General features: G+C 57.6%; 2 protein-coding genes and 1 long non-coding RNA gene across 7 annotated transcripts in view; all 3 read left to right on the top strand.

Moving 5' to 3' along the window:
* The first annotated feature begins 2,068 nt into the window (after positions 1-2,068).
* ODF3L2 (outer dense fiber of sperm tails 3 like 2) lies at positions 2,069-9,415 on the top strand. Of its 2 annotated transcripts, XM_023242420.2 has the most exons (4): positions 2,069-2,915; positions 4,778-4,885; positions 6,729-6,842; positions 8,407-9,415. In XM_023242420.2, exons 1-4 carry the CDS (start codon positions 2,813-2,815, stop codon positions 8,889-8,891), a joined length of 810 nt encoding a protein of 269 aa, XP_023098188.1. In that variant the 5' UTR covers positions 2,069-2,812; the 3' UTR covers positions 8,892-9,415. The 2 variants fall into 2 exon arrangements, with proteins under 2 accessions (XP_023098188.1, XP_044898245.1); XM_045042310.1 differs by lacking the exon at positions 2,069-2,915 and having other exon boundaries at positions 4,631-4,885; positions 6,740-6,842.
* Positions 9,416-11,480: 2,065 nt separating this feature from the next.
* Positions 11,481-25,884, top strand: part of SHC2 (SHC adaptor protein 2) — a 32,430-nt gene continuing 18,026 nt past the window's right edge. Inside the window, exons 1-2 of one of the 4 annotated variants that reach the window (XM_045042307.1) lie at positions 11,481-12,008; positions 24,979-25,049. In XM_045042307.1, the coding sequence (XP_044898242.1) occupies positions 11,544-12,008; positions 24,979-25,049 (536 nt within the window). In that variant the 5' untranslated portion in view covers positions 11,481-11,543. The remainder of the gene's footprint in view (positions 12,009-24,978; positions 25,050-25,884) is intronic. The other 3 variants (XR_006588403.1, XM_045042297.1, XM_023242418.2) reach the window with 3 other exon arrangements.
* On the top strand, positions 12,021-19,249 carry LOC111557508. Its single transcript, XR_002737562.2, has 2 exons — positions 12,021-12,435; positions 15,206-19,249. It is a non-coding gene; the product is annotated as an uncharacterized LOC111557508 (long non-coding RNA).

Genomic DNA, 25,884 nt, shown 5'->3' with positions numbered 1-25,884 from the left:
CTCCCCAGACCGCCCCCTCCACCCCCAACCTCCTTCAAGTCTCTGCGTGAATGTCACCTTCTCAGTGACCACTTCATGTCAGACTGGAAACTCTCCACACCTCCAACCTCTCCTTACCCTTGGTTTTCTGTTTCTTTCTTCCTGTCTTTCTTTCTTTCTTTCTTTCTTTCTTTCTTTCTTTCTTTCTTTCTTTCCATGTTTATTTATTTTGGAGAGAGACAAAGACAGAGCTTGAGTGGGGGAGAGGCAGAGAGAGAGGGAGACACAGGATCCGAAGCAGCTCCAGGTCTGAGCTGTCAGCACAGAGCCGGACGCGGGGCTCGAACCCACGGACCGTGAGATCACGAGCCCAAGTGGGCCGCCTGACCGGCGGAGCCCCCCCGGGGCGCCCCAGCCTTGGTTTTGCTCCACGGCACTGCTTTGCCTTCTAAAGCAGTGTAACTCACTTGTTTGCTTCTTTCAACAAAAGGGTGAGGAAGGGAGTTTGTGTGTTTTGTGCACACCTCTTTTCCCAGCACCTGAACAGTGCCTGCACGCGGCGGGCACACAGATGGGTAAAGGTCGGGTTAACCCTTATGCGCTCAGACCCTGCAGCCTCCTCCGAGGCACTGAGGCCCGCGGCCTCAGCCGCGGCCCCCACGCGGCGCCGTGTTGCCAGGGCAGAGCCCTGTGCCCCATCCCAGTCCGGGCTTCCTTGTTTCAGTTTGCTGATCTGCTCTTTTCTGCCAGTGAATACGTTGGATTAAAAACATGGCTCATGTGCATGGGCTTACAATTAATTAGCTTCTCATTCACATGCTGTTACCTGGCAGTTGTGCGGGTCCTGAGCTGAAAGTGAGAGCTGGAGGAGCCGAGTGGTCATGGATCGAGGCCGGCTGGGGTGCCTAAGCTCAGTCTGGTGATGTTGCTGGACCTTGAGGCCCCCAAAACCTCCCTTTCAGGCTCAGGCAATCATTCCAGTCTGTTCCCCACCCCACACTCGCTCTTGGCTCCTTCCTATGTCACAGTGGGGAAGCTAAGGCAGCTGGGGCTGAGTCCCAGCTAGCACCTGGATGAAGGACTGTCCTCCGGCCGGCACGCTGGTTCTTTCTCTGCCTGGCCTAGGGTCCTTGAGGCTGACCCCAGCGGCCGTATCCTGCACTTCTGGCCAGCTTGGGTCAATCAGAGACTCTGCCAGGAGGGAGAGGAGGAGGTGGGGGTGTCTATCTCCCATCTCCATCCTCAGTGCCCAGTTCTGGTCACAGCTCTGGAGTTTGTGCTGCTTCTGGAAGGAAGCAATGGCTTGTGTACTTTGGGGGCCCACAGGTTACTGAGGATGGGACTGGCTATGGGCTGATTTGTTGGCCGAGTCTCCCCAGGTGAAGGGAGCCCAGGTAAGCACCCTGAGGTGGGAACTGGCTTGAGTGGCTTTAAGGACTGGGAGGTTGCTACTGTGGCCAGAGGAGAGGGGGCGAGGGCAGAACGGGCAAGACTGGGCCCCGCGGGGCCTCGAGTGCCAGGGAGGGCTGGCAGTGGACCCCCAGCACTCCCAGAAGGCTGAGCGGGGGTTGCAGTCTGGGAGAAGACCTGGACCCTCGAGCTAAAATCTGAGTCAGAGAGCCCTGGATTCAACTCCTGGCTCTGCTGACGTTACTCAGGGACCTGAGCTCTGAGCCTCAGTTTCCCCACCTGTAACCACAGGTGAGGTTTTAGCAGCTGCATTTCCGTCAGTGAGATGCTGAGATAATTAAACAACACGAGGCACATGAAGTGCCTGAGCACATGGGAATTTTCTGGTGGCTTCACACAGACCATGCTATCCCTTTCATGTGTGGGGTCTGTAGTAATGTCTCTCTTCCATTTTTTTAAATAGTTTATTTATTTTGAGAGAGAGCACGTGTGGGTGCACACATATGCGGGGGCGGGGGAGGGGCAGAGAGAGAGGGAGACACAGAGTCTGAGGCAGGCTCCAGGCTCTGAGCTGTCAGCGCAGATCCCGACACGGGGCTCGAATCCACAAACCGCGAGATCATGACCTGAGTCGAAGTCTGACACAACCGACTGAGCGCCCAGGCGCCCCTGTTTTCTAGCACATTTGACGCCTCCTTATATACTATGTGCTTATTTATATTACTATGTGTTTATATATACTATGTGCTTTGTCCTCTCCTGAGAACACTACCTTCTTGTCTGTGTATTCCTGTTGTATCCCCACCAACCCAAACAGAACCTGTATGCAGTAGGTGCTCAATAGGTGCTTATTGGATGAAGGCAAGAAGGAAGGAAGAATGCAGGCAGGCTTCTTGGCCTAAAGTTGCAACCCCCAGAGTGGTAAATTCACTGTACGACCTTGGGCTGCGTCTCAGTTTCCCCAGCTGTAGAAATGGGGCCACACTGCCCATGACCTCACCAGTCCCTTCTGCTACATGGCTGTAGGTGTTGTGTTTGTGGCTCTGGCTCCCTGGAGCCTTCTCTGGCCCCGGCTGCCCAGCTTGGCGGCTCTCCGGGGACCTGCTCTGCTGACACCGGATTCTTCCCTGGACCATCCAGCCACCGGGCCGACACTTGATCCTGGCCTCACTTCCAGGCCAACGTCCGCCGACCAGCCTGCTAGGGCTGGGGCCCCAAGACTCTGTGCTGCGGGACAAGGGACTGTCTGTGCCGTCCCCAGGGGGGTGTGGTGAGGCTGGGGCTCTGCCGACACCAGCACAGGCTGCAAGGACTGAGGACAGTACCTGACCTGCGGCCCGGAGCCGCTGCAGCTGAGGAGAAAACACCAGGCGCAGGACCTGCCCGGCCCCTGTGCCTCGTGCAGCCACCTCCCCTGCTCACCATGGGGACCCTTGGCTGCAACCCTGCTCCACGGCTGACCACTGAGTGCCAGAGTGTTCAGACCGGCTTGAGGAAGTCCTGTGGGACGGCCACCTCGGAGAACGGTACGCACCAACCGTGGGGGAGGGAGGCCATGGTGGTGGGATCTCGTCCTCTATTCTCCCCAGCTGTGCTGGGGCTTCTAGAATATTCTGGGAGCCACCTGGAGGGGGGGAGGCTCTGATGACTCCCTGCTCCTCCCTAAACCTCAGTTTTCCTCGCAGCGGAATGGGTGTGAAGATAGCATTTCTGTTGGCTCTTGTGCAGTCCTCCACCCAGCAAGGACTGAGCATTTTATGGGCCAGGCACCCTTGCAGGTGCTGATGCTACAGCAGTGACAGAGCAGCAAAGGTCTGTGGGGGAGACACACACAAGGAAAACCAATAAGCAGAATTTAGAGCATATTAGTGATAAGTGCCTTCGACAACGGAGAGCGGCAAGGAGAGAACGGGCGGGTGTGGAGGCTTGAGGCCTGGACACTCTGCAGGGGCCACGGGCACTCTGGTTCTGACGCTGTGCATCCTCAGTGAGGGTCGAGGCCCCTGCCTCATTGATCTGCGTGTAGCAAGACAGCTCCGTGGCCCTGACATTCTTGCTGAGGACACCAAGCACTGCAGCTGTGGTGGGGTGTCTCTGTCGGGGCCTCGGTTTCCCCACGTGACAGTGTACCTCTGTCTGGGCCTCAGTTTCCCCACGTGACAGTGTATCTCCGTGTCTGGGCCTCAGTTTCCCCACGTGACAGTGTATCTCCGTGTCTGGGCCTCAGTTTCCCCACGTGACAGTGTATCCCCGTGTCTGGGCCTCAGTTTCCCCACGTGACAGTGTATCTCTGTCTGGGCCTCAGTTTCCCCAACATGATAGTGTATCTCTGTGTCTGAGCCTCAGTTTCCCCAATGTGACAGTGTATCTCTGTCTGGGCCTCAGTTTCCCCAATGTGACAGTGTATCTCTGTCTGGGCCTCAGTTTCCCCAATGTGACAGTGTATCTCCGTGTCTGGACCTCAGTTTCCCCTATGTGACAGTGTATCTCTGTGTCTGGGCCTCAGTTTCCCCACGTGACAGTGTATCTCTGTCTGGGCCTCAGTTTCCCCAGCATGACAGTGTATCGCTGTGTCTGAGCCTCAGTTTCCCAATGTGACAGTGTATCTGTCTGGGCCTCAGTTTCCCCAATGTGACAGTGTATCTCTGTCTGGGCCTCAGTTTCCCCAATGTGACAGTGTATCTCCGTGTCTGGACCTCAGTTTCCCCTACGTGACAGTGTATCTCCGTGTCTGGGCCTCAGTTTCCCCACGTGACAGTGTATCTCCATGTCTGGGCCTCAGTTTCCTCAACGTGACAGTGTATCTCCGTGTCTGGGCCTCAGTTTCCCCTACGTGAGAGTGTATCCCCGTGTCTGGGGCCTCAGTTTCCCCTACGTGACAGTGTATCTCTGTGTCTGGGCCTCAGTTTCCCCAATGTGACAGTGTATCTCTATGTCTGGGCCTCAGTTTCACCACGTGACACTGTATCTCCGTGTCTGGGCCTCAGTTTCCCCACGTGACAGTGTATCTCCGTGTCTGGCCTCAGTTTCCCCTACGTGAGAGTGTATCCCCGTGTCTGGGCCTCAGTTTCCCCTACGTGACAGTGTATCTCTGTGTCTGGGCCTCAGTTTCACCACGTGACACTGTATCTCCGTGTCTGGGCCTCAGTTTCCCCACGTGACAGTGTATCTCTGTCTGGGCCTGCAGCCCCTCCTACCTTTGACTCAGATGTGACTCACAATGCCCCTCCCTCACTTTTCCCCCTCCAGTGGGGGCAGCTCCCCCACCTCCACGTGCCACGGAGGGTGGTTGGGAGCCCAGGCGGGGGCTCAGGGGCTGGCCCCGGGTTCTCCCCCTAGTCTCAGGGTGTCCGGGCCCCAGGCCCTCACCTGAGGGCTTTGGTCGCAGGCTCCGGACCGGGCCTGTACGTCCTGCCGTCCACCGTGGGCTACGTCAACCACGACTGCACCAGGGTGGTCAGTCCCGCCTACTCACTCTTCCGGAGGCCCAGCCCAGGTAAGGCCAGCAGGGGGTGCGGGTGGGGGCGGGGGCCTCCCAAGCCCCCTGTGTCCCCTCAGGCCCCCCGAGGGAGGCAGGCAGCTTGCTGCGGGAGCCTGGAGAAGCTGCGTCCTCGTAGGCAGAAGACAGCAGGGCGTGGTGCTTAGGGCCCGAGTGTGTCTTTGGGCCGCTGCAGACCCCTGGACTTTGGACCAGCGTCCTAACCGCTCTGTGCCCTCGTCTCCTTCTCTGTGAGGAGTGGTGCCACGCTCCTCACAGAGCTGTCCTCGGGGTTAAACAAACATCCATTACGAGTAGCTCCCACAGTCTGCGGATCTGCACAGTGCTCAGTAGGAGTGGGTGCGGAGGGGTTTCTCTGTCGGCAAGACGAGGCCCCTCACAGGCAGCTGTGGAGAGGACAGGGTGACAATTCCTGCTGTTGGGCAGGCAGCAGGCGGTGGGGCTGGCCCCGTCAGCGGGGTTCCTCGCCTCCGCGTGGTGCACCCTTCTCCCGGCTGGAATGACGGCGTCAGGATGTGAGTGAACGTCACGGGCATCGATGCTGTTAATGTGGGTGGCCCTGGCCCCAGCACACCGTCCACGCCTATTAGCAGTGTCACCGGCACGTTCTAGCAAGACTGTGCCCTTCATATGAATGCCCACAAATTCCCTCACCCCATTTTCTAGAGCTGCTCTGAGGTCCCAAGTGCACCTGGGTGGGAAGGGCCCTGAATGAGGACTTTGATTCACCTGGACGAAGGCACGTGGGGAGGGGGCGGCTGACATCTTCAGAATCAGCAAAAACCCCAAACCAAACTGAAACCCAACTCAGGCAACTCCAAGGGGTCCCCAGGAAGGCAAAGGAGGGAATCAGCATGACATCTATCACCAGGAAGGGTTAAGAACTTCGCCTGTGGCCCAGGGCGACCTGGGTTCCCAGGTTCTGTCCTTGTCACAGGACACACTCTGGGGCAGAGGGACAGATTGGGGAGTTGAGGGTGAGTGGTGGCCAGTGTAGACTTTGCTAATGCCCAGGGAAGACTTCTTGGAGGAGGAGGCCTACAGTCTGGGCTTGCAGGAGGAGGAGTTCCATGGAGCCCCAGGAGACAAGAGGCCCAGGAAGGACAGCCCAGGCAGAGGTCTTGATGAGGAGAGGGCCCAGGAAGGACAGCCCAGGCAGAGGCCTTGATGAGGAGAGGGACGCCCTTCCTTTGTCAGCAAAGGTGCTCCCTGCGTGTGTGTGCCGCATGCACACAGAGCCGCTAGCCAGTGAGTGTGTGTCCCACACGCCACACACCGATGCGTGTGCATTTATGCCCGAATGGCTTGGAAGCGGCAGTGACAGCACTGGCCCCAGTGACTGGCTCCAGCAGGGAAGTGCCCTGTGCCAGGCTGCCCTCCATGGGCCCTCTCAGCTTTCAATCTCCTCACTCACCCTGCCAGTGGGGAAACAGAGGCAGAGACAGGGAGATGGCCTGCCCACAGACAAAACTCACGGAGGCCCTGCTGAGACCCCCGAGGTCCGACTCAAGGCCCCCTTAGGCATGCCCCATGACAAGCCCAAGCATGCAAAGGGCCCTCCTCAGAGCCTAGTTACTCTTACTGTGGCACAGTCCTGACCCACCCACCAGCTGGTTTCCTAGTCTGCGGCAGAAGAGAGGTCGAGGGGGCACAGCTGTGATCACAAGGGCACTGATGTGCTCGTCAGACAAAGTCAAAGCAGGTACCCGGGGCCCCCAGGTCAGTGGTCTAAGGTCCCTGCTCTCCAAGATGGGGCTGGGGGTGGGGCCGACCAGGGGCACTGAGCGGGGTCGGTGGGGCCATCAGAGGTGCCATTAGGACCGGGGGCTCCTCTCCCCAGCGTCTCCACAGGACGTCAGCCCTGGGCCAGTCTACTTCTTGGACCCAAAAGTCACCCGGTTTGGCCGAAGCTGCACCCCTGCTTACTCCATGCAGGGCCGGGGCAAGTCTCGGGGTGAGTATCTGATCAATGCTTCCCCACAAGGACCCCGCCCGTTCAGGCTCCCACCTCTGTCCTCTCCTTCTCCTCCCATCATCAGGTTCTTAGAATTTCAGTGTCTTTGGAATGACAAATTAAGGGACTCCGAGGAGGGGCTGGGGCCCTGAGAGAACCTGAATGAGGAAGTGGGCCAGGGTGACAGTGACCCTGTGTAACATATGGTGCCAAGAGGGCATCTGGGGCCCATCCGTGACATCAGGGGATGACAGGGCACAGTGGGGACTGTGGCAAATGTGGCAATTCCCTCCACAGACTCCAAAAAACTCACTTCCACCTTAAGTGCTGAATTTAATAACCTGATTCCAGTCTCCCATCCACCCTTTCCTCTTTTGACCTATCACCCATTTGCTCATCTACTCACTGATCAATCAGTTCATCTATCCATCCATTCACTCATCTATCTACTCACCAACCTATCCATGAACCCACTGCTCATCATCCAGTCCATCTGTTGATCCACTGATCCATCCATCCATCCAACTGTCCATCCATCCACCCATCCATCCATCCATCCATCCGTCCATCCATCGAATTATCCTTCCATCTGTCCATCCATCCATTCACCCACCAGCCACTCACCCTTCCTTCCATCCATCCATCCATCCATCCATCCATCCACCCACTTACCCTTCCTTCCATCCATCCAACCATCCTTCCATCCATCCATTCACCCACCAGCCACCCTTCCTTCCATCCATCTGTCCGTCTGTCCATGCATCCATCCAACCATCCTTCCATCCATCCGCCCATCCATCCACCCACCCACCCACTAGCCACCCACCCTTCCTTCCATCCAACCATCCATCCACCCATCTGTCCATCCTTCCATCCATCCATCTACTGATCCATCCCCCATGATCTTTCCGTTCACAATCCATCAACCCATTTATCATCCACGGAATCATCCATTCATCTACCCACCCACAAGTCAGCTCTTAATCCCTTTATCTATATATTCATGGATCCATTCATCTACTCATTCACTCCCCAATCACTCACCTCCCATCCTTCTACTCACTCATCCAAACATGTATTAAGCTGAGGAGTTGAAGTAGATTTGACATGCCCTTGCTTTTTATGAGACCCAGTCTGGTGATGGAGTTAGGCCTACATGGAGACCATCCCACCTCACTGTGCCCGTGTCTAGAGGGGAAGACCCTGGAGGGCCCTTAGAAGGGCTGTGAGGGCCTGCCTAGGAGGAGGGAGTGGGGAAGGCTGCAGGAAGGAGGGGGCTGTGGGGCTGTCTGGAAGGGTGAGGAGCAGCCCCTGGGGGGTGGGAATGGGAAAACGGAAGGTATGCGGGGCAAAGGGTTGAGCATGGGCAAAGGCCTGGAGGCTTGAAAGACAACAGGTAGTGTGTGCGTGGGGGGGGGGGGGGGAGGTCTGGGAAGCAGCAGAGACACCTTGGGGCTGCCTGACAAGTGCTGTGAGCTCCAGGATGTGTAGGGGCAGTGGGAGGCCATGCAAGGTCTTTGAGCAGGTGAGGACTCCTATCAACCCTCCTGCCCCATTCTCACAGGTCTGGAGGTGACACCAGGCCCAGGGGCCTACAGCCCAGAGAAGGTGGCCCCTGTGCACCAGCGGACACCCCCAGCTTTCACTCTGGGCTCCCGCCTGCGCCCACAGCTCCAGGACACCTCCACCCCTGCTCCTAACACCTATACCCTGCCCTCCCTCTGGGGTTCCCAGATATTCATTAAGCCCAGCAGCCCCAGCTACACAGTGGTGGGCCGCACGCCCCCCGCCCGTCCCCCTCAGGACCCTGCTGAGATCCCAGGCCCGGGCCAGTACGAGAGCCCCGACCCCAACACCTACCGTCAGCGCCAGCCCGCCTTCACCATGTTGGGCCGGCCCCGTGCCCCCCGGCCCCCAGAGGAGACTCCTGGCCCTGGCACCCACAGCCCTGAGCAGGTCACCATGACCAAAGCCCGGGCGCCGGCGTTCACCATGGGCATCCGCCACTCCAAATGCGCTCCCACCATGGTTGTGGACACCATGCCCTGACACCTTTGGGGTTAGGATTCCCGGCAGCCCCGGGACCAACCCAGTTTACCTGTGTTGTCACACGGGGTGTGGGCAGGCCCCTCCTGGGCCTGGCTGTGGAGAAGACACATCTTGCCTTCCTTTTTTTGAACTCTGAGGTCCTTCTAGGTCCCCTGCTTCCTTTGGTCCCTGGGGCTGTGACCCCGTGGCTCCGTGCAGGGCGAGCTTCCTTCCAGTGCCCCAGTTTCTTCCTCCCGGTCACAGCAGGTTAAGTCAGGCCACGCAGAGAAAGGGACAACTGCAGCCCTGCCCAGCGGCCGGCGGAGCTTTCTGTGTCCTGGAGCTCAGTGTCCACCCTGCTAGGGCCTGGGTCCCTGGCACAGTTCACGTTTCGGCTAAACTTGGGCTCTTCTCTGCTTCTCGTGGGTGCACAGCCAGCTGCCTGCCCCTGGTCCCAGCCCCCAAACCAGGCTGGAAGCGGCCTGATCCCTCTCTCTCTAGCTGCTTGCCAATAAAGCTCTGTGGCAGCAGAGCTGTCAGAATCACACGTGTGAGCTCATTTAACCCACTGTCCATGTCAAAGCAGAGACTTAACTGTGCCCTTGAGATCCAGACCCCCAATTCTAAAGCCCCTGGGGCCTGGATGGAAGCACAGGAGGGATCCAGGGCTGGGTAAGGCCAGAGGCAGACCCGGGCTTTGAATGGGGGAAGTCAGGGAGGCTTCTTGGAAAAGAGGACATTGAAGCTGGGCTTTGAAAGATGTATAGGAGTTTAATATATTCTAATATCCATCATCAGTAGGTGCCTACCGTGTTTCAGATATTGGTGAAGATCGTCTAAGCTTCAGAGCAATCGGGCGGCAGTTGGTGTTCACTGAGAGAAAATGGGGCTTTGGAGAGATGGGACACTTGCCTGAGGACACACTGTGAGCCCTCGTGTCCCCCTAATGCCAGGATCCGAATCCTGGCCATTGGGCTCTGTTCCTGCCATTCTTTGCTAGTGACAGGAAGGACACACAGAGGTGGTGTCATGTGACTGAGCCTCCTGTGTGAAAGCCCAGGCCTTATAAATCCTTGACCCAGGAAGACCCTAACCCAGGAGCCTGGGAGGGACAGACTGCCACCATGTCTCCCCAAGGAGGGGGCCCCGGGGCTGCACCTCAGGCTTGACACAGAAGGGTCCTGACACGCATGACCTCTGCTCTGTCCCTTTCTCCCAGTCCAGGGATGCCAATCTTGAACACAGACCCCTTTAACTGACTAGGTGGACACACACCAGGACCCCTAACACACACACACACACACACACACACCCCTCAGGGGAACCCAGGTGCCTTCCTCACACACATGTTCAAACTTGCACTCAATATACACTCCCACACAGTCCCACATGTATGCAGACAATAATAGACACAAACACGTCCAGACGGGGGCTCCAGACCCAGACAAACTCCCCCCCCCCCCCCCCCCCCCCCCCCCCCCCCCGGGTCCACCAGCAGACCCAGAGGCCACGCCCGCTCTATGGGGGCTCATCCCTACCCTGCACAAGAGCGTCCCAGTGTGAGACACACAGGCTTGGGGCAGCATCCCCGACCCCCACCCCAACGCCGGCCAATTGGCTGCGCGTCCCTCCTCCGCTTCGCCTCCTCCTCCACGAGCTCCGCGGCGACCGCCAGTCTGTGATCTCATTTCTCTGATTTATCGATCGGGCTCCAGACAGCCTCACCCCTCCTCCACCTGCGCGCGCGCCCTGGCCCCCTCCCATTGTTTCCCGGCAGTCAGCCCCACCCCAGTCGGGGGAGGGGAAGGAAGGTCTGTCAAGAGAGGCCAGGAGGCCTGGGGTGACCGTGGCATCCCTGATCCCCAGTACAGAAAGAATCACCCTTTCAGGTCTGGGTGGGGGACAGAGAGGTTGGGGACCGAAGGGCGGGCCCGCCTGCGAGGCTGAGGCCCACGAGTTCAGCTGGGTCGCTGCGGGACAGAGCTCCCCAGAAATGGAGGAGGAGCCCGTGACCCTCCAGCCCCGCGTCCCCGGCTTACAGCCTTGGAAAGTGAAGCCCACGGGGAAGCGGCATAAGGGGGGCCTCGGCTTCGTCCTGAGTCCCCCCTCCCAGACCCAGCCGGCCCAATTCACACTTCCGAGTACGAGTGGCCGCTGCGTGCCCCTCTCTGGGTCTCAGCTTCCCCATCAGGACACAGGGCAGGGACAGCGGTTGGGGTTAGGGTTTGGGGCTTTCTCCTCTGACCGCGTCCCCACCCCTCCGCAGGCCTCAGTTTTCCCATCGGTCAAAACCGGGAGAAGACAAGTGATTTCCAAGTCTCTCCCACCTCGGTCCTTCTAGGAATTTGGACAACGGGTGGAGGGGCCACGCTGGGGTCGCTGTCCGGGTCTTGGGTTGGAAACATCGCTCCCTCGCTGGCTGGCGGATCCCAGGCAGGGTCCGTGCCCTCTGTGGGCCTCAGTTTCCCCAGCCTCCCCGCAGGCGCCGGGACGCCCAGGGCCCGGGTCCCAGGGGCGCAGCCCCCCGCGGCTGCGCGCTGGGCCGGGCGGATGACATCACCGGGCCGGGGGCGGGGAGGGAGCGGGAGGGAGCGGGAGGGAGCGGGACGGAGGGGAGGGCCTCCTCCGCGCCAGGCGCAGCGCCCGGTCGGGCTCGGTCGGGCGACCGCGGCCATGACGCAGGGTCCGGGCGGGCGCACGCCCCCCGCGCCCCCCGCGCCCCCGGAGCCCGAGGCGCCCACCACCTTCTGCGCGCTGCTGCCGCGCATGCCGCAGTGGAAGTTCGCTGCCCCCGCGGGCTTCCTGGGCCGGGGCCCCGCGGCAGCTCGGGCGGCCGGGGGCGCGGGGGCCGCCGACTCCCAGCCCGAGCCGGCCGGTCCGGCCAGCGTCCCTGCGCTGGCGGCCGCGGTCCTGGGCGCCTGCGAGCCGCGCTGCGCCGCGCCCTGTCCGCTGCCGGCGCTCAGCCGCTGCCGGGCCGCCGGCGGCAGGGGCCCGCGGGGCGCGCGGGGGGCGGCCGGGCCCGCGGACGCCAGCGCCGACGAGTGGATCCGCAAAGGCAGCTTCATCCACAAGCCGGCGCACGGCTGGCTGCACCCAGACGCCAGGGTCCTGGGGCCCGGGGTCTCCTACATCGTGCGGGTGAGTGCGCCGGCCGGGATCCCGCGGACCACACCTCCCCCGGACCCCCTCCCCCACTTCCCACTCTTGGACCCTCGGACCCCTCTGCCCCCTCGTCCCTCCTCTCCCTGCCACCCGGACCCCCACCTCCAGCCGGCTCTGCGCCGGCCGCCCCCAACCGGGAGGCTCCGGGCTCGGTGTTCCCACGGCGTCACGTGGGGAGGGGCGGGGCGAGGGAGGCAGGTGGGTGGGGGACACGCATGCGCAGGGTGAACGCGCTCCCGCTCCGTTGGCGCCCGCTTGCGTAGGGTGGACGCGCTCCCTTTGGCGCCGGGAGGGGGGGGGGGTCTGCGGAGCGCGGTCGCGGGTGGTCGCGTCCTACCGCCGGAGCCCGTTCAAAGCTCTTTCTCGGACGGCGGAATCGGAACCTGCAGAGACCTTGGCCCAGGTGGGGGGCCCGGGGAAGGGGTATCCGGACCCGGCCGCGCCCAGCCAGACCGCAGTGGGACTAGGGGACTCGCGCTGCGGTGCAAAGAGAGGGGCCCTCTTTTATCCTGGTGCTTTACTGGGAACCTTGCAAACGCACGGAACAGCCCCTGTGTACCTGCACCTACGACGGTCAACATTTCCGCCTTCTCCACTCAAAATACCTATCCTGGCGGGTAGTTTTCCACGAAGCGGAAGGAAGTAAGCGGCCGAGTGTGACGCTTGCTGTGAGATGTCCCGCACGCGTCTCCCTAGATAGCCGTCCTCCTGCACACGCACAGCTCATTGTTACGTCTGGGAAATTACCAGAGATCCCGAAGTGTCATCAGACTGGTAGTCATTCACACCCCGTCAGTTGGCCTTTGGGGACCAGGAGCCTGGAAGTTAATGTGATTGCATTTGGTTATCTGTCCATTCCCTTTACAACCGTGTCCAGCACCTCTCCCAGGACTGGGCTGAGTAGTGTCTCCCACTAAATTCATGTCCATGGGGACCCGCGAATGCAGCCTTATTTAGGAATAGGGTCTTTGTAGAAGCAGTCACGTTAAGATGAGGTCATCCTGGAGGGTGGCCCTAATGTAATGGTTGGTGTGTTTATGAGAAGAGGGCATAAGGACACAGACGCACAGGGAGAAGCCACGGAGGACGGAGGCAGAGGCTGGGGTGATGCAGCCACAGTCCTGGGGGCACCAAGGGTTGTGGCTCGCCACCACCGGGAGCTGGAGGAGGCAGGAAGGACCCTCCCCTGGAGCCTGCAGACGGAGTGCGGCCCTGCCTCCACCTTGTTTTCAGACTTCTGGGCCTCCAGAACTGGGAGCATGTATGTTTCTGTTGTTGTAAGCGGCCCAGTTTGTGGTACTTTGATAGGGCCGGCCCCAGCAGAGGACTGTGCCCCTGATAGGGTGGACGTTCTGGATGTCCCAGACACTCCCTCCACGTGGGGTCCAGGTGTGCGACATCACATCCCAGGGGGCCTGTTAGATGTGTAGAGCCTCAGGCCCAACGTGGAGTTGTTGAGGCTGTAGACCGCCCCACGTTCTGGATCTCTCTTCTCACGGCGTCTTTTAACTGGGTTCTTTGCCCTTTCCCTTCCTGAGTCCTGGCAGTGGGTCCACAGGCTTGACTGGATTCAGAAGTGGCTTTGTAGCAAGAGTGTCTCGTGGGTAGTGCTGCGGACTTGACGAGGGAGCTGTGTCTGCCCACTGGCTGTGAGGGCAGGCGTGTAGGATGTTCAGAGTTCAGATGCTTGCGTTGTAGGGTGCGGGGTGTTGGGTTCTTCCAACGATCATGACATTTTTGTCAATGCAGCAGGTATTTAATGCATGCCCACCCTGCCAGGCACTGACAATCTGGTCGGAAATGGGGAAGATCTGGTGCCTGCCCTTACAGGGCTTAGATTCTAGAGGGAGACGCTGACAGTAACTAACCAAGAGAACACATAAATGGAAGGTGCAGGCAGGTGCTAAATTACGATGCAGGAACGAAAGTACCAGAGTGAGAGACTGGGTGGTCACCTCGGCAGGGGCATTAAGGAGAAGGCATCTCTCGGCAGATGACATTTAAACTGAGACCTGAAGCTGTGAGGCCCCAGACACGAAATGACTTGGGAAAGAGAGTTCCAGGCAGGGGCAAAGCAAGTGCAAAGGCCCAGTGGCAGGGAATGAGTTTGGCGTGTTTGGGTAACAGCAGGAGACCTACATGGGGCTTAGAGAAGGAGAGATAAGAGATTTGCTGGCAAGTTTGGCTGTAGATGGTTTTAAGCAGGGGTCGCAGGGTGGAGTTGGGGGTTTGAAAGGGTCTTTCTGGTGGCGCTATGGAAACGGGGTGGGAGTGGGGGCTGGAAGGGCAGCAGAGAGACCCAGGAGGGGGTGAGGGGAGAAGACCTGGACCCGGGTAACGTGAGGGTGGAGAGAGGTGGGGACAGGGTCTGTGTTGGAGATGCAGCCCAGAGGGGTCTCCGACTGACAGATGAAGGGCCCTGACCCCAGCCGGTCGGAGGGCCCCGTGGGGTCCGAAACAGCCTCGGCCCCCCGCCGTGTTTGCCTGGGAGCCTCTCTCCGCGCGCCTACGTCACAGAGCCAAGTAGCGCCTTTTGGTTTACAGAGCGGCATGAGGTTAAGGCAGGGGGCAGGCATCCCTCAGGTCACACCGGGATTGGCTGGTCTGAGCAGGACTCTTTCACACTAGGACCCTGGGACTGCAGAAGAGGATGTATGGTTCCCATTTTGTAAGTTGGGAAACTGAGGCACAGCGCGGCAGAGCGTGTCCACAGATGCGGAGTGAAAATCCAGTACCAGACCTGGAACTAAGGTCCCTCCCACAGAGCCTGAACTCACCCATCTGTCAAATACTAGGGCAGTTGACAGATTGACAACCCCAGAGACATCCCGTCCTGGGACCTACAGATGTGTCCCCTCACACAGCAGAGGGGACCTTGATCAGGCCCCTGAGGCGGGGGTGACCCTGGATGCCCTGGGGGCCCGGCGTCCTCACGAGAGGGAGGCAGAGAGCCGGGCGGACCCCGCGCTGCTGGCCGTGAGGATGAGGAGGGGCCGCAGGCCCAGGATGCGGCGCCTCTGGCCGCCGGAAAAGGGGGACACGGGGCTCCCTGGGGCCCCGGGGGAACCGGCCCTGCCCACGCCCGGGTGTTAGCCAGGAGGCCCGGGTCCGACTCCTGACTCCAGAACTATAAGGGGATAAGTTTATGTTAAATTTGTAGTCTTTTATTGTAGCGGCAAGAAGAAGCTAGTATTTCAGTCGGCTCACCTCCCTGATGTCACAGAACCGTCACAAAAGCCTAGAAGGATCCCTGTTTGAGATGAGAAGGCCCAGCCCCGGAGAGCAGAGATGGGAACGTGGCATCTGAGTTCCAGGTGCACCGTGTTCAGTGCTGTGTGTGGATCGGGGGGGGATTATCCTCACAACTCTGAGGGTTCCCACCCATTTTACACATCAGGAAGCCGAGGCACGGCGACGTCCAGGAACCTGCCAGGAGCGCTGTCCTGGTGAGGGTCCTGGCAGCTGCGATGCCTTCAGCTGTGTCACCACACCCTGACTCAGGGCTTAGACGTAAAAGATGTCGATTGTCGTATGTGAGAAGAGACCCCGGGTGGACGGCGCTGCGCTTACCTCAGCAGCTTGGTGACCTCATCGTGGATTCAGGCTCTTCTCTTGTGTTGAGGTGAATGGTGTCCCCGTGTTCAGGTCAACCTGGAACCTCAGAACACGGTCTTGTTTGGAAGTAGGGTCTTTGCAGATGTATGACCCGAGGATGAGGCCATGCTGGAGGAGGGTGGGCCCTGAATCGGTGACCGGTGTCCTTGTGAGCCGCGTGAGGGCCGGAGGAGGAGGCCACACGAGGGAGGCGGAGATTGGAGTGACCTGGCTACACCAGGGGCTGGACAGCGGCAAGGACCCTCCCCGGAGCCCCCGGAGGGAAGCACTCTGCACCACTTGGATGTCAGGCCTCTGGTCTCCAGACTCTGAGGGCACGTGCTTCTGTTGTTGCGAGCCGTCCAGTCTGTGGTGCCCTGTTACGGCCTCCCCAGGAGGCGAATACGCCACCCTTGACGTGACTTCCCTCTCGGATTAGTTCCTTTCCTGGCTGCAAAGTAGTGGCTGTGGCTCCACCTGTCCCGTCAGCCTGCAGAAAAGACCCTCTTCCCGCGGGGCCTTTTTTGAATAAGGGGACCATTCCCAGAAATCCCTAGCCAGCTTCCCCTCATGTCTCTTTGGCCAGACTTGTGTCCTGTGACTTTCCCTAAACCGAGGTCATCGCTGCCCAAAGAACTTTCTGAGATGATGGAATGTTCTAGATCTGTGCTGTCCAGTATGGTAGCTCCACGTGACCCTGAGCCATTGAAATGTGGCCGGTGTGACTAACAAACTAAATTTTAATTTTACTTAACTTTAAATTCAACTGGTCCCACGAGGCACGTGCTTACTGTGCTGGGTGGCTCGTCTAGTTTCCTTTGGTCTTTGGACCTTGTCTGAGGAGGTGGGTATCTGAGCAGAAGTGAACCTGTGATGTGGACAAGCCAGAATTTGCACCAAGCTGCGGGGACTGCTAACCTTGTTTTCCTCCCACTCCTACAATTTTGACACTGCCGACCTCTCCATTCACTAGAATTTCCCTGATGAGACCTTTCTGCTTTTTGAGGTGCCCTCGCTCGTGTCCTTTCAGGCGCTCTTCCTGAATGAAGGTTTTTACAGCGTGTGCCCAACTCTGCCCGAGGTGCTGTGGGGCACAGAAAGACAGTGACCCTGCCCAGGCAGACTGACTCTGGGAGCGGAAGGGAGCTCGAGCCTGGACACGTGTCAGTGAAGTGACTAGGACTCCGTGTCGCCCAGTCTTTCCTGAAGTGTGGTTCTCATATCCTGGCAATACACAAGGAACTATGGGAGGCTGACTGAGTAGAGCTGTCCTTTGGCCGCAAATGTAGCTTATTCCTTGAAGGAAAGGGGCAGAGTGTCTCCAGGGTGGACTAGCTCAGTGGCTCGACAACATCCCTAAAGACCTAGGTCTTTCCATCTGTTTGCACTGCCATCTTCAGCATGCTGGCTTAGCCGCCCTCGTGGTCACAAAACGGTAGCCACAGCACCAGGCATCACATGTGGATGCAGTCACGTGTACTGGAAGAAAAGACCATTTCTTCCCTAGTTCTCTTTTTCAGAAACTCTCCACCATTCCTCCCCACCCCCTCCCTCATTTCCCCCAAATGGCAAAATCCATTCACAGTAAGGGAAATGGGATTACCAAAGTGGCTTAAACCAATTATGAGCAGTGTGAGGTGCCTAGACATCTGGGAACTTCTTGGGCTCCACCCCAGAGCTGGAAACTCCGCGAGTGGGCCCAGTGATCGACGTTTCCAGGTGATTCCAACATCCATTAATGTTTGGGAACAAACAGTTTAAGACAATTGCTTGCAATCCTGTTGGATTAACCACGACTTACGAATGCCTGGTGTTTTGAAACCCTCCACCCTGAAATGAACTTGAGATACATATAACACTTACCCGCACATTCATTTCCCCTTAAAATTCACGCGGTGGCATAAAGCAACAGTGAAAAGAGAAGCTCAAGGACAACGCTTGATGGTAACCTAGGGGGTGTTTCAGGATGCAAACACGTACGCTTCGTCCTGTAGGAGCACCGTGATGGCAACAGGGTCCGGTGCCTTTTGAGACCCCCCCATGCACGTGGCAGCCACAGACACCGTTGGAGGTGCTGTATACAACTTGGCATTCCAAAGTAGGGGGCACCTCTTGGTAAAGTCTGAGCTACACAGAATAAATAACGTGTCAATACGTGTGATGGTTTTGTTAATTCCGTGGGTATTAAAACCATACTGAAAAGTGAAACATGGAATCACCACGCGACCCGGCAATCCCGCTTCTGGGAGTGCACCTCAAACAATTCAAACCAGGGACTCAAATGGGGATTTGCACCCCCGTGTTCTCAGCAGCACACTCCACAACAGCCAAAGACAAAAAAAAGTGGACACACCCCGAGTGTCCATCGGTGGATGAAGGATGAACACGACGTGGTCCGTCCACACCCCGGAGGATGACCCAGCCCCAGGAAGGGAGGACGTCCTGCCACCTGCCACCACATGGACGGACCTGGAGGTCACTGTGTGCAGTGACAGGAACCAGACACAGAAGGACACGTCCCGCGTGACCCCACTCACAGGGGGTCCCTAGAGGAGAGACAGAGAGTAGACGCTGGGAGCCAGGGGTGCGGCAGGGGGCTGGGAGTCAGTGCTTCACGGGACAGGGTCTCAGTCTGGGGAGACGGAAAGTTCTGGAGACGGGTGGCGGGGGCGGCTGCGCGACAGTGTGAGTGCGCTCGATGCTGTTGAGCTGTGCGCTTGGAGACGGTTACGATGAGGGGCGCCGGGCTGGCTTGGTGGAGCATGCGACTCTTGACCTTGGGGCTGTGAGATCGAGCCCCACATTGGGCGTGGAGATTACTTAAAAATAAAATCTTTAAAGAAAAAGAAATGGTTAAGGTGGCAAATCTTATGTGTTTTCTACCACAGGAAGTGAACAGAAGTTGCCTCCCATGGCTTGGGTTATGACTGAGACGAGTTAAGATTGGAGGCACGGTGGTCACACAGGGTTTCCCACATACACGAGAGCCTGCAGGTCATTCTGAGGTCCCTGGGGACCTAGGGCGGTTGGCATCAATGGGAGACTTCCCGTGTTAGGAGCAGGGCGCCCCCGCTTTCTGAAGAGCTCACACTGGTCGTCTTGCCGTCCCTGGGTCTGTGTCTGACTGGTGTTTGCTCACGATTGGGCTCAGGTTGTGCGTTCTGGGCGAGCAGCACAGAGCTGTGTGTTCCCCACTGAGCAAAGCAGGAGGCAGGGACGGGTGCCAGTCCCGATACCGGTTCTGGAAACTTGGATCGCTTGGTGTACTGGTACGAATGGCGCTCCCCCAAATTCGTGTCTGCCAGAGCCTTAGAATGTGACTTTCTTTGGAAATAGGGTCTTTGCAGACGTAATCTAGTTTAGATGACAGGATGCCGTAAATCTACACGACCGGTGTCCTAAAAGGAGAGAAGTTGGACGCAGACACACATGTGACAACAGGGGCAGAGACTGGAGTGTGCCTGGCAGCCGAGGACATCTGGCCACCCCCGTCAGAAGCTGGAGGACGCAAAGCGTCAGCTGCCCTGGAGCCCTCGGCTGCAGTGTGGTCCTGCCCACGCTTTGGGTTTCGATGTTTGGCCTCCAGAACTGAGAGAAAATAAATTCCTGTTGTTCTAAGCTGTCCGGATTGTGGTGCTTTGTTACGGTGGCCCCAGGACACTGACACACCGTCACACTGGTGAATTTATTTCCTTTGTAATTAGTAACTGTCTGCGGGGATGTAGTGTGTGTGTGTTTTTTTTTTAATCCGACCTTTAAAACTTAAGGGTGACAAGCATAAAGCGTGTGAGGGCGTGTCAAGCTCATCGTGTCTGCTTGGGCACCTGTAGTGCAGCAACACCAAATCAGATGTGCCCGCGCGTCCCCCCAGGGGCCTGCAGCCTCCCCACCCCCACCAGCATAGTTTGGTTTTGTCTGTTCTAGAACCTTGCTGGGGAGGGGGTTGAGAGGCTGTGCAAACAGCCTGGCTCCCAACACGCTCCCACTGATTTGTCGTAGCAGAAATCGACAGCTCTTGCCTGGATGGACGCTTCCGTTCCGGTAATGATGTTTACTTCAGTGGCCGTTAGGAAAACACTGTTGCGCATCAAACCGGAGTCTGATGGTGCAAAAGGCGGTCTCCTCTCTTCCTCATATAAGCTAAAAAAAAAAAAAAAAGATGTAATTCAGTACCATAAAATGTGCCCGCTTAAATTGTACAGTTCAGATTTTTAGTACATTTATACAGTTGTGAAACCCTCACCATGATCTAATCCCAGGACATTCCTCACCCTGAAAGGAAGCCCTGTCCCCATTAGCATTCACCCTCACTCCCCTTCCCCTCCCCCGGCCCCCACGAGCCACCCCCCCCTCCCGTCCGTGGATGAGCCTGTTCTGGACGTTTCACACACGCGGACTCACACCCCGCGTGGCCTCTCGTGTCGGGTTCCCTCCCTGAGCGTCGCGTGTTCGGGTCCGTCCGCGGGGCGGCGGGGGTGGGCGCCTCACTCCTGCTCCTGGACGAGGGACGTGCGTGTGCTCGGGGGACGCGTCGTGTCGATTTGTTCATCCATTGATGAAAATTTGAGTCATTTCCTGCCATTTCCTTGAAAAATAAACCCAGTTATGTTTATAATTGGAATTTATTTAAAATGAAACGTTAAGTGAACAATAGTATGTGCCGTGTGGCACGACTTGAGGAGGTAGATGAGGGCGGTGGGAGCTTGGCCCCGTCCCCTTCTGGGCCTCAGTTCCCCCACTGGTAAATCACCCCTTCCCTGTGGCGTCCTGGGGTGGGCTCTGGGCTGCCCTGGTTTTGCACGTGCACAGGAGCAGGTGGGACGCAGGGCCATTCAGGGGTGTCCTGACCTTCCGTGTTAGTGTCCTGGGGCGGCTGCAACACATTAGCACCAACGAGGCGGCTTAAAACACAAGAGTGTTCTCTCCTGGTCCCGGGGCTCGGGTTCTGAGACCCAGCTGGGGCAGGCTGGTTGCTTCTGAGGCCCGGAGGGAAGCACCTGTCCCGGCTCTCCCGGATTCTGGAGGTGCCGGCCTCTCGAATTCTCCACACTCCACCTCCAGCCTCACACACCTCCCTCTGCCTTACTGGGAGGTGTGTGTCTTACTGGGACACATGTCTTGGATTTGGGGCCCATCCCATCCACAGGCTCGGGGGGTGAGCACGTGTGTCCACCTTCAGGGGGCCAGCCTCCAACACACCACGGCTGACATTCGGTGAGTTTGTGCTTCTAGGACAGAGGTCACACTCGCTGGCAGACCCAAGGCTGAATTTGACCTCGGATCTTCTCCCACTGCCTTGTCTTTATGTTTGTTTTAATGTGTATTTATTTTTTGAGAGAAGGGGACACAGGACGAGTGGGGCAGGGGCAGAGAGAGAGGGAGACACAGAATCTGAAGCAGGCTCCAGGCTCTGAGCTGTGAGCACGGGCCTGACCCAGACCTCGAACTCACGACCTGTAAGATCATGACCTGGGCCGAAGTCAGAGGCTTAGCCCCCCAGGCACCCCTGAATTTTTACTTTTAAAGAGAAGGCAGTGGGAAGGGGCACCTGGGGGTTCAGTCGGTTAAGTGTCCGACTTCAGCTCAGCTCACGATCTCCCGGTCCGTGAGTTTGAGCCCCGCGTCGGGCTCTGTGCTCACAGCTCAGAGCCTGGCGCCTGCTCTGGCTCCAAAGTCTTGGACTTCTTGTCTCTTTAAAGAAGACTCAGGTGTCTGGGAGCACTGGGCCCTCTGGCTATGGAATATGCAGTTTACCCCAGTCCCCACTCCTTCCTGTTGTGCAGTGGGGAGACTCCAGAGCCTAAGGGCATGGGTTCAAACCCCGCATCTGCACCTACCAGCTTATGACTTTTACTGAGCCTCATTGGGCCTCTGTTTCTTGAGAGTGGCCATTCCACCTAACAGTGGTCATTCCAGCACGGGGACGTGAGTGCTGTCATTAAGAGAAGTAATGTGTGCAGCATGCTTGTGTGATAAGTGGGTTGTGATCCATCAGTGTGGGGGGCTCACCTCTCTGCAGGCCTCGCCCGCCTGGCCCTGTAGGCATCTGTCCCAGGGCGGCCCCTTTGTATCCCCTCTTGTGTGAGCTCCCCCTTCCCTTCATCTAAGGAAGGGCCGGGGGCACACTGGAGGACTTCAGCCTCACAGCTAGGGAGGGCTGGCATGAATTAGGTGAGTCTAGGGAATTAGGTGGTATGGGAATCAGAACCTGGGCCTAGAACACCGAAACCCACCAAAGCTGTCCTCTCAGTGTGCAGATCCACTCCTCGGAGCAGCGACCACGGCAAATTCCCTTTGAGGTCCCCTGTGTCTAACACATGCCTGGCATATAGGCCGTGCCCTTCCATCTGTCCATCTGTCCATCTGTCCATCGGTCTACCTGTTCATCCATCCATCCATCATCCAGCCAGCCAGCCAGCCAGCCAGCCGGCCATCTTCCCTTCCACCCATCCATTATCCATTTGTTCACTCATCCATCCATCTGTCCATCCATCACCCTTTCATGCATCCATCCACCATCCATCCATCACCCACCCGTCCATCCATCCATCCATCCATCCACCCAAGAGAAGGTGAAACAGATCTGTTCACTTCCCTACTTAAAACTCTCCCATGCCTCCCCCACTTGCCCAGCATGAAACACAGACCTTCAGCATAGCCCCAGGGCTCCGCAGCCTTCTTGCTATCCTTCTTAGCTCTTTGTGCTCTGCTCTAGCCACACTGGAGTGAGCCTGCAGCCTCTTCAAACTTGTTCTCACGTGTGGGCCTTGTAGTGGCCATTCCCTTGGCCTGGGTCTTTGCTCGCCTTGCCCCTTGTCTTCTGGTCACTACCTCAGGTAGCAGTCGCCGTGTAGCAAATCATCCCACAGTCTAGTGCGGGACAACAAACGTTATTTTTTTGTGGTTTTGTGGGTCAGCTTGAGCCGGTCTCTTCATTCCCATGGCAGTTGGCCAGTGTCAGCTGGGATGATAGGGATGGGGACGTGTCTGTTCTCACAGAGCAGGCTGGCCTAGCAGGGTCTCAGGGACCTGGGACTAGTGAGGGGACAAGCTCCAGGGCACAAGGGCCTTTTAGGCCTTGGCTGCGTCACCTTTCCTGACATGCCATTCGTGACCTGTGTCATCTTTCCTGACATACAAGGGCCTGGATAGGGGGAGGGATAGAGGGAGGGATGGGGGTGGGTAGGGACGGGGAGGGGAGGAGGGAATGGGGTGAGGGACGGCTTGTGAGCATAGTTTCAGTCTGCCAACAGCATGCGGTTTCTCCCCTGGAAACAACCACTTTACCATGCTAGAATCTGCTAGAATTACTCATCTACTCGCACTGTGTATACTCGCATGTGTGCACATCTTCCCCCTTGACCCCTTGTCCGAGGGAATCGTGACTCACCATGACCTCCATTCTGCACCTTGTTCCTGCTGTCTAATAATATACCTTGGAGATAATTTCATGTAAATAAACAATTCTTGTCTCTTTTACAAATGCATACTCTTCCATTTCAAGAACGATTTGTTTGGATTTAGCAAGCATACAGGGCCCCCAGTTAAATTTAAAGTTCCAACGAATACCAATAATTTTTGGCGTAAGTATGTCCCCTGCACTATTTGGGGCATACTTACACTAAGAAATATTCATTGTTTAGTGGGAATTCCGGTTGGCCTGAAGTCATGTATTGGATCGCACAAGCCCAAATGTGTTGTTTTAGGGTGTCTCTAATTTCTTGCTGATTTGTTCAGTTCTACAGGTCCCAGCAGCAAGGGGGTGCGTGTGCAAAAGCTCTCCCTGAGGGGAGACTGAGGCAGGAGACACAGAAGAGGGCCAGGTGTAGGGAGCCAGCCCCTGGTGCCAGCACCAGGGGGGGCCCAAGGGCAAAGGGAGTGGGTAAGCGCGGATCCATCGGGGCACCAAGCACCCGTCCACCTGTCTCCCTGTAGTCCTGTGCTCGGAGCCCCGTGGATCGGGCAGAGCGTGGGCCACCCCGCACAGTGACTTGTGAACACACGGGCAGTCCCTGGGCTGATGTATCTGGGGGCTAAAGTCCTAACAATGGAGTTTCAAGGTCAAAATGTATGGGCATCTATGATTTTTAAAAAATTGTAAAATTGACAAAATTAACATTTTATTTAAACAATTTTTAATGTTTATTTCTGAGAGGGAGAGTACAAGTGGGGGAGGGGCAGAGAGAAAGGAAGACACAGAATCTGAAGCAGGCTCCGGACTCTGAGCCTTCAGCACAGAGGCCGTCATGGGGCTCTAACTCACAAACCGCGAGATCATGGCCTGAGCTGCAGTCGGACGCTTAACTGACTGAGCCACCCAGGCACCCCGACCATTCACCATTTTAAAGTGTACAAATAGTATTTAGTACATTCGCAAGGTTGTGCAACCATCACCATTATCTGGTTCCAGGACATTCCGTCACCCTAGAAGAAACCTGTCCTCATTAGCCATCATCCCCTCCCCTCCCCTAACTGCTGGCACCTGCCAACCCTCTCTGTGTCTGTGGATTTACTTGTCTGGACGTTGCACAGACAGGGAATCACAGGACAGGTGCTGTGGCCTGGGGCATCACAGGAAATCACAGGACGTTGCACAGACAGGGAACCACAGGCCACGTGGCCCTCAAGATGCTGTGCCAGATGCCCCCCAGCACACAGGCACAACTGGAAAGAGGCTTGTGGCCCTAGTCTGGTCCCCGCTCCCCCTCCCTTGGCTGTGGTCGAAGCAGTCTGGGAGCTCTGCTGACTGTTTCTACCTCCTCTGTCCCTCTGCATTGTCTCTTGGAGGGTCTGAACTACCTTTCCGTGGACATGGTGGCCTAGGCAGGAGTTAGCAAACTTTCCCTGTGAAGGGCCAGTCAATGCGCTGGGTTTCACAGGCCAGATGGTTTCCTCCCAGTCTGCTTGCAGGCCCTGTGCTGGGTTCTGGGGCTACAGTAGTGACAGGAGCATTACCATCCCAGTCTTCCTGGGCTCACCCTCTAATGCAACAGGAAGGGAGAGCAAGCAGCTGATGGTTAAGCCAAAGCGAGACTGAGCCTGGAGGGTCAACCAGCTTCCGTGGAACAACGTGCTTAGCATCAGGGAAGGGGGTTCTCTCTGAGGAGGTGACACTGAGCCTGGAGACGGGGAAGGAATCAGTGCACACGAAGATGGGGGAAGGGAGCAGCAGGGGCACAGCAGGTACAAAGGCCCTGAGGCAGCAAAGCTAGACATTGCTGAGGACGGGGCTGGAGACGAGGGTGAAGAGCTCGCTGCAGGGAGGGCTTGGATTCGCTTGTCACCTGACCCAGGCTCTGCTGGGCTCGTGCTCAGGGCCTGCCTGCTAATTGCTTCTTCTCTCTTCTCTTAGTACATGGGCTGCATCGAAGTCCTCCGCTCCATGCGCTCTCTGGATTTTAACACTCGCACCCAGGTGACCAGGTGAGCCTTTGAGACCGGCTGCTGTGGGGCCAGGGCCTCGGGGCAGCTGAGGGAGGGCTGATGTGAGGCTTTGGAGAGGTGGCAGTAGCCGCTCAGACAGTCTGCGCAGCGACATTCCCTCCTGCCTCACAGCTTGGAGAACAGTGTGGCGGGACTGAGAATGGCCTTGTGGCGGGGCATAAGCTGAGTTCCAGCTCTGTCCTGCCGTCCAGTTGTCTCTGCTCCCCAGACCCTGGATTCTAATAGAAATGACACCTGGCGCCTTGCCGTGTGCGAATTCCACAGGCGTGCTGGACCCACAGGTGCTGGCTGGTGTCCGGCTAGGACTCAGGTCAGGCCTGGAAGGGGCTAGGAGCTGGTTCTGGGTGGCACCTCCGTTGTCCCTGCTTTTTTTGGTGCAAAGCACATCGATCTCGTGATGCTCTGAGCTGCCAGGAATGAGTCATGAAGAGGCTTAGGGATCCACGTCCATTTTGTTTTTTAATGTTTTATTTATTTATTTATTTATTTTGAGAGAGAGAGAGAGAGAGAGAGAGAGAGAGAGAGAGAGACAGAGCCTGAGCGGGGGAAGGGCAGGGCTGCCAGCTGTCAGCACAGAGCCCCACGTGGGGCTCGAACGCATGGACCCCTGTGAGATCATGACCTGAGCCCGGCCACCCAGGCGTCCCAGGATCGATGTCTTTTTGCATGTGAAAACAGGCCATTCACTGTAGACATAAAAACACTCTACTGAGTTGTAATTCACACATCAAACAATTCACGCACCTAAAGTCCACAACTCAATGTGTTTTGGTTTCTTCACAGAGGTGTGCCTGTTCTGGACGTTTCCCAGACG

This window comes from Felis catus, chromosome A2, assembly GCF_018350175.1.
Source record: "Felis catus isolate Fca126 chromosome A2, F.catus_Fca126_mat1.0, whole genome shotgun sequence".
In the NCBI taxonomy this organism is placed as follows: Eukaryota; Metazoa; Chordata; class Mammalia; order Carnivora; family Felidae; genus Felis; species Felis catus.
This window is presented reverse-complemented; position numbering and strand designations above follow the sequence as displayed.

Bases quoted from the DNA above. Each gene is read 5' to 3' on its own strand.
- ODF3L2 (XM_023242420.2), top strand. From the start codon at position 2,813: ATGGGGACCCTTGGCTGCAACCCTGCTCCACGGCTGACCACTGAGTGC. The intron at 2,916-4,777 runs GTACGCACCAAC...CTTTGGTCGCAG, and splicing joins GACGGCCACCTCGGAGAACG to GCTCCGGACCGGGCCTGTAC. The intron at 4,886-6,728 runs GTAAGGCCAGCA...TCCTCTCCCCAG, and splicing joins CTTCCGGAGGCCCAGCCCAG to CGTCTCCACAGGACGTCAGC.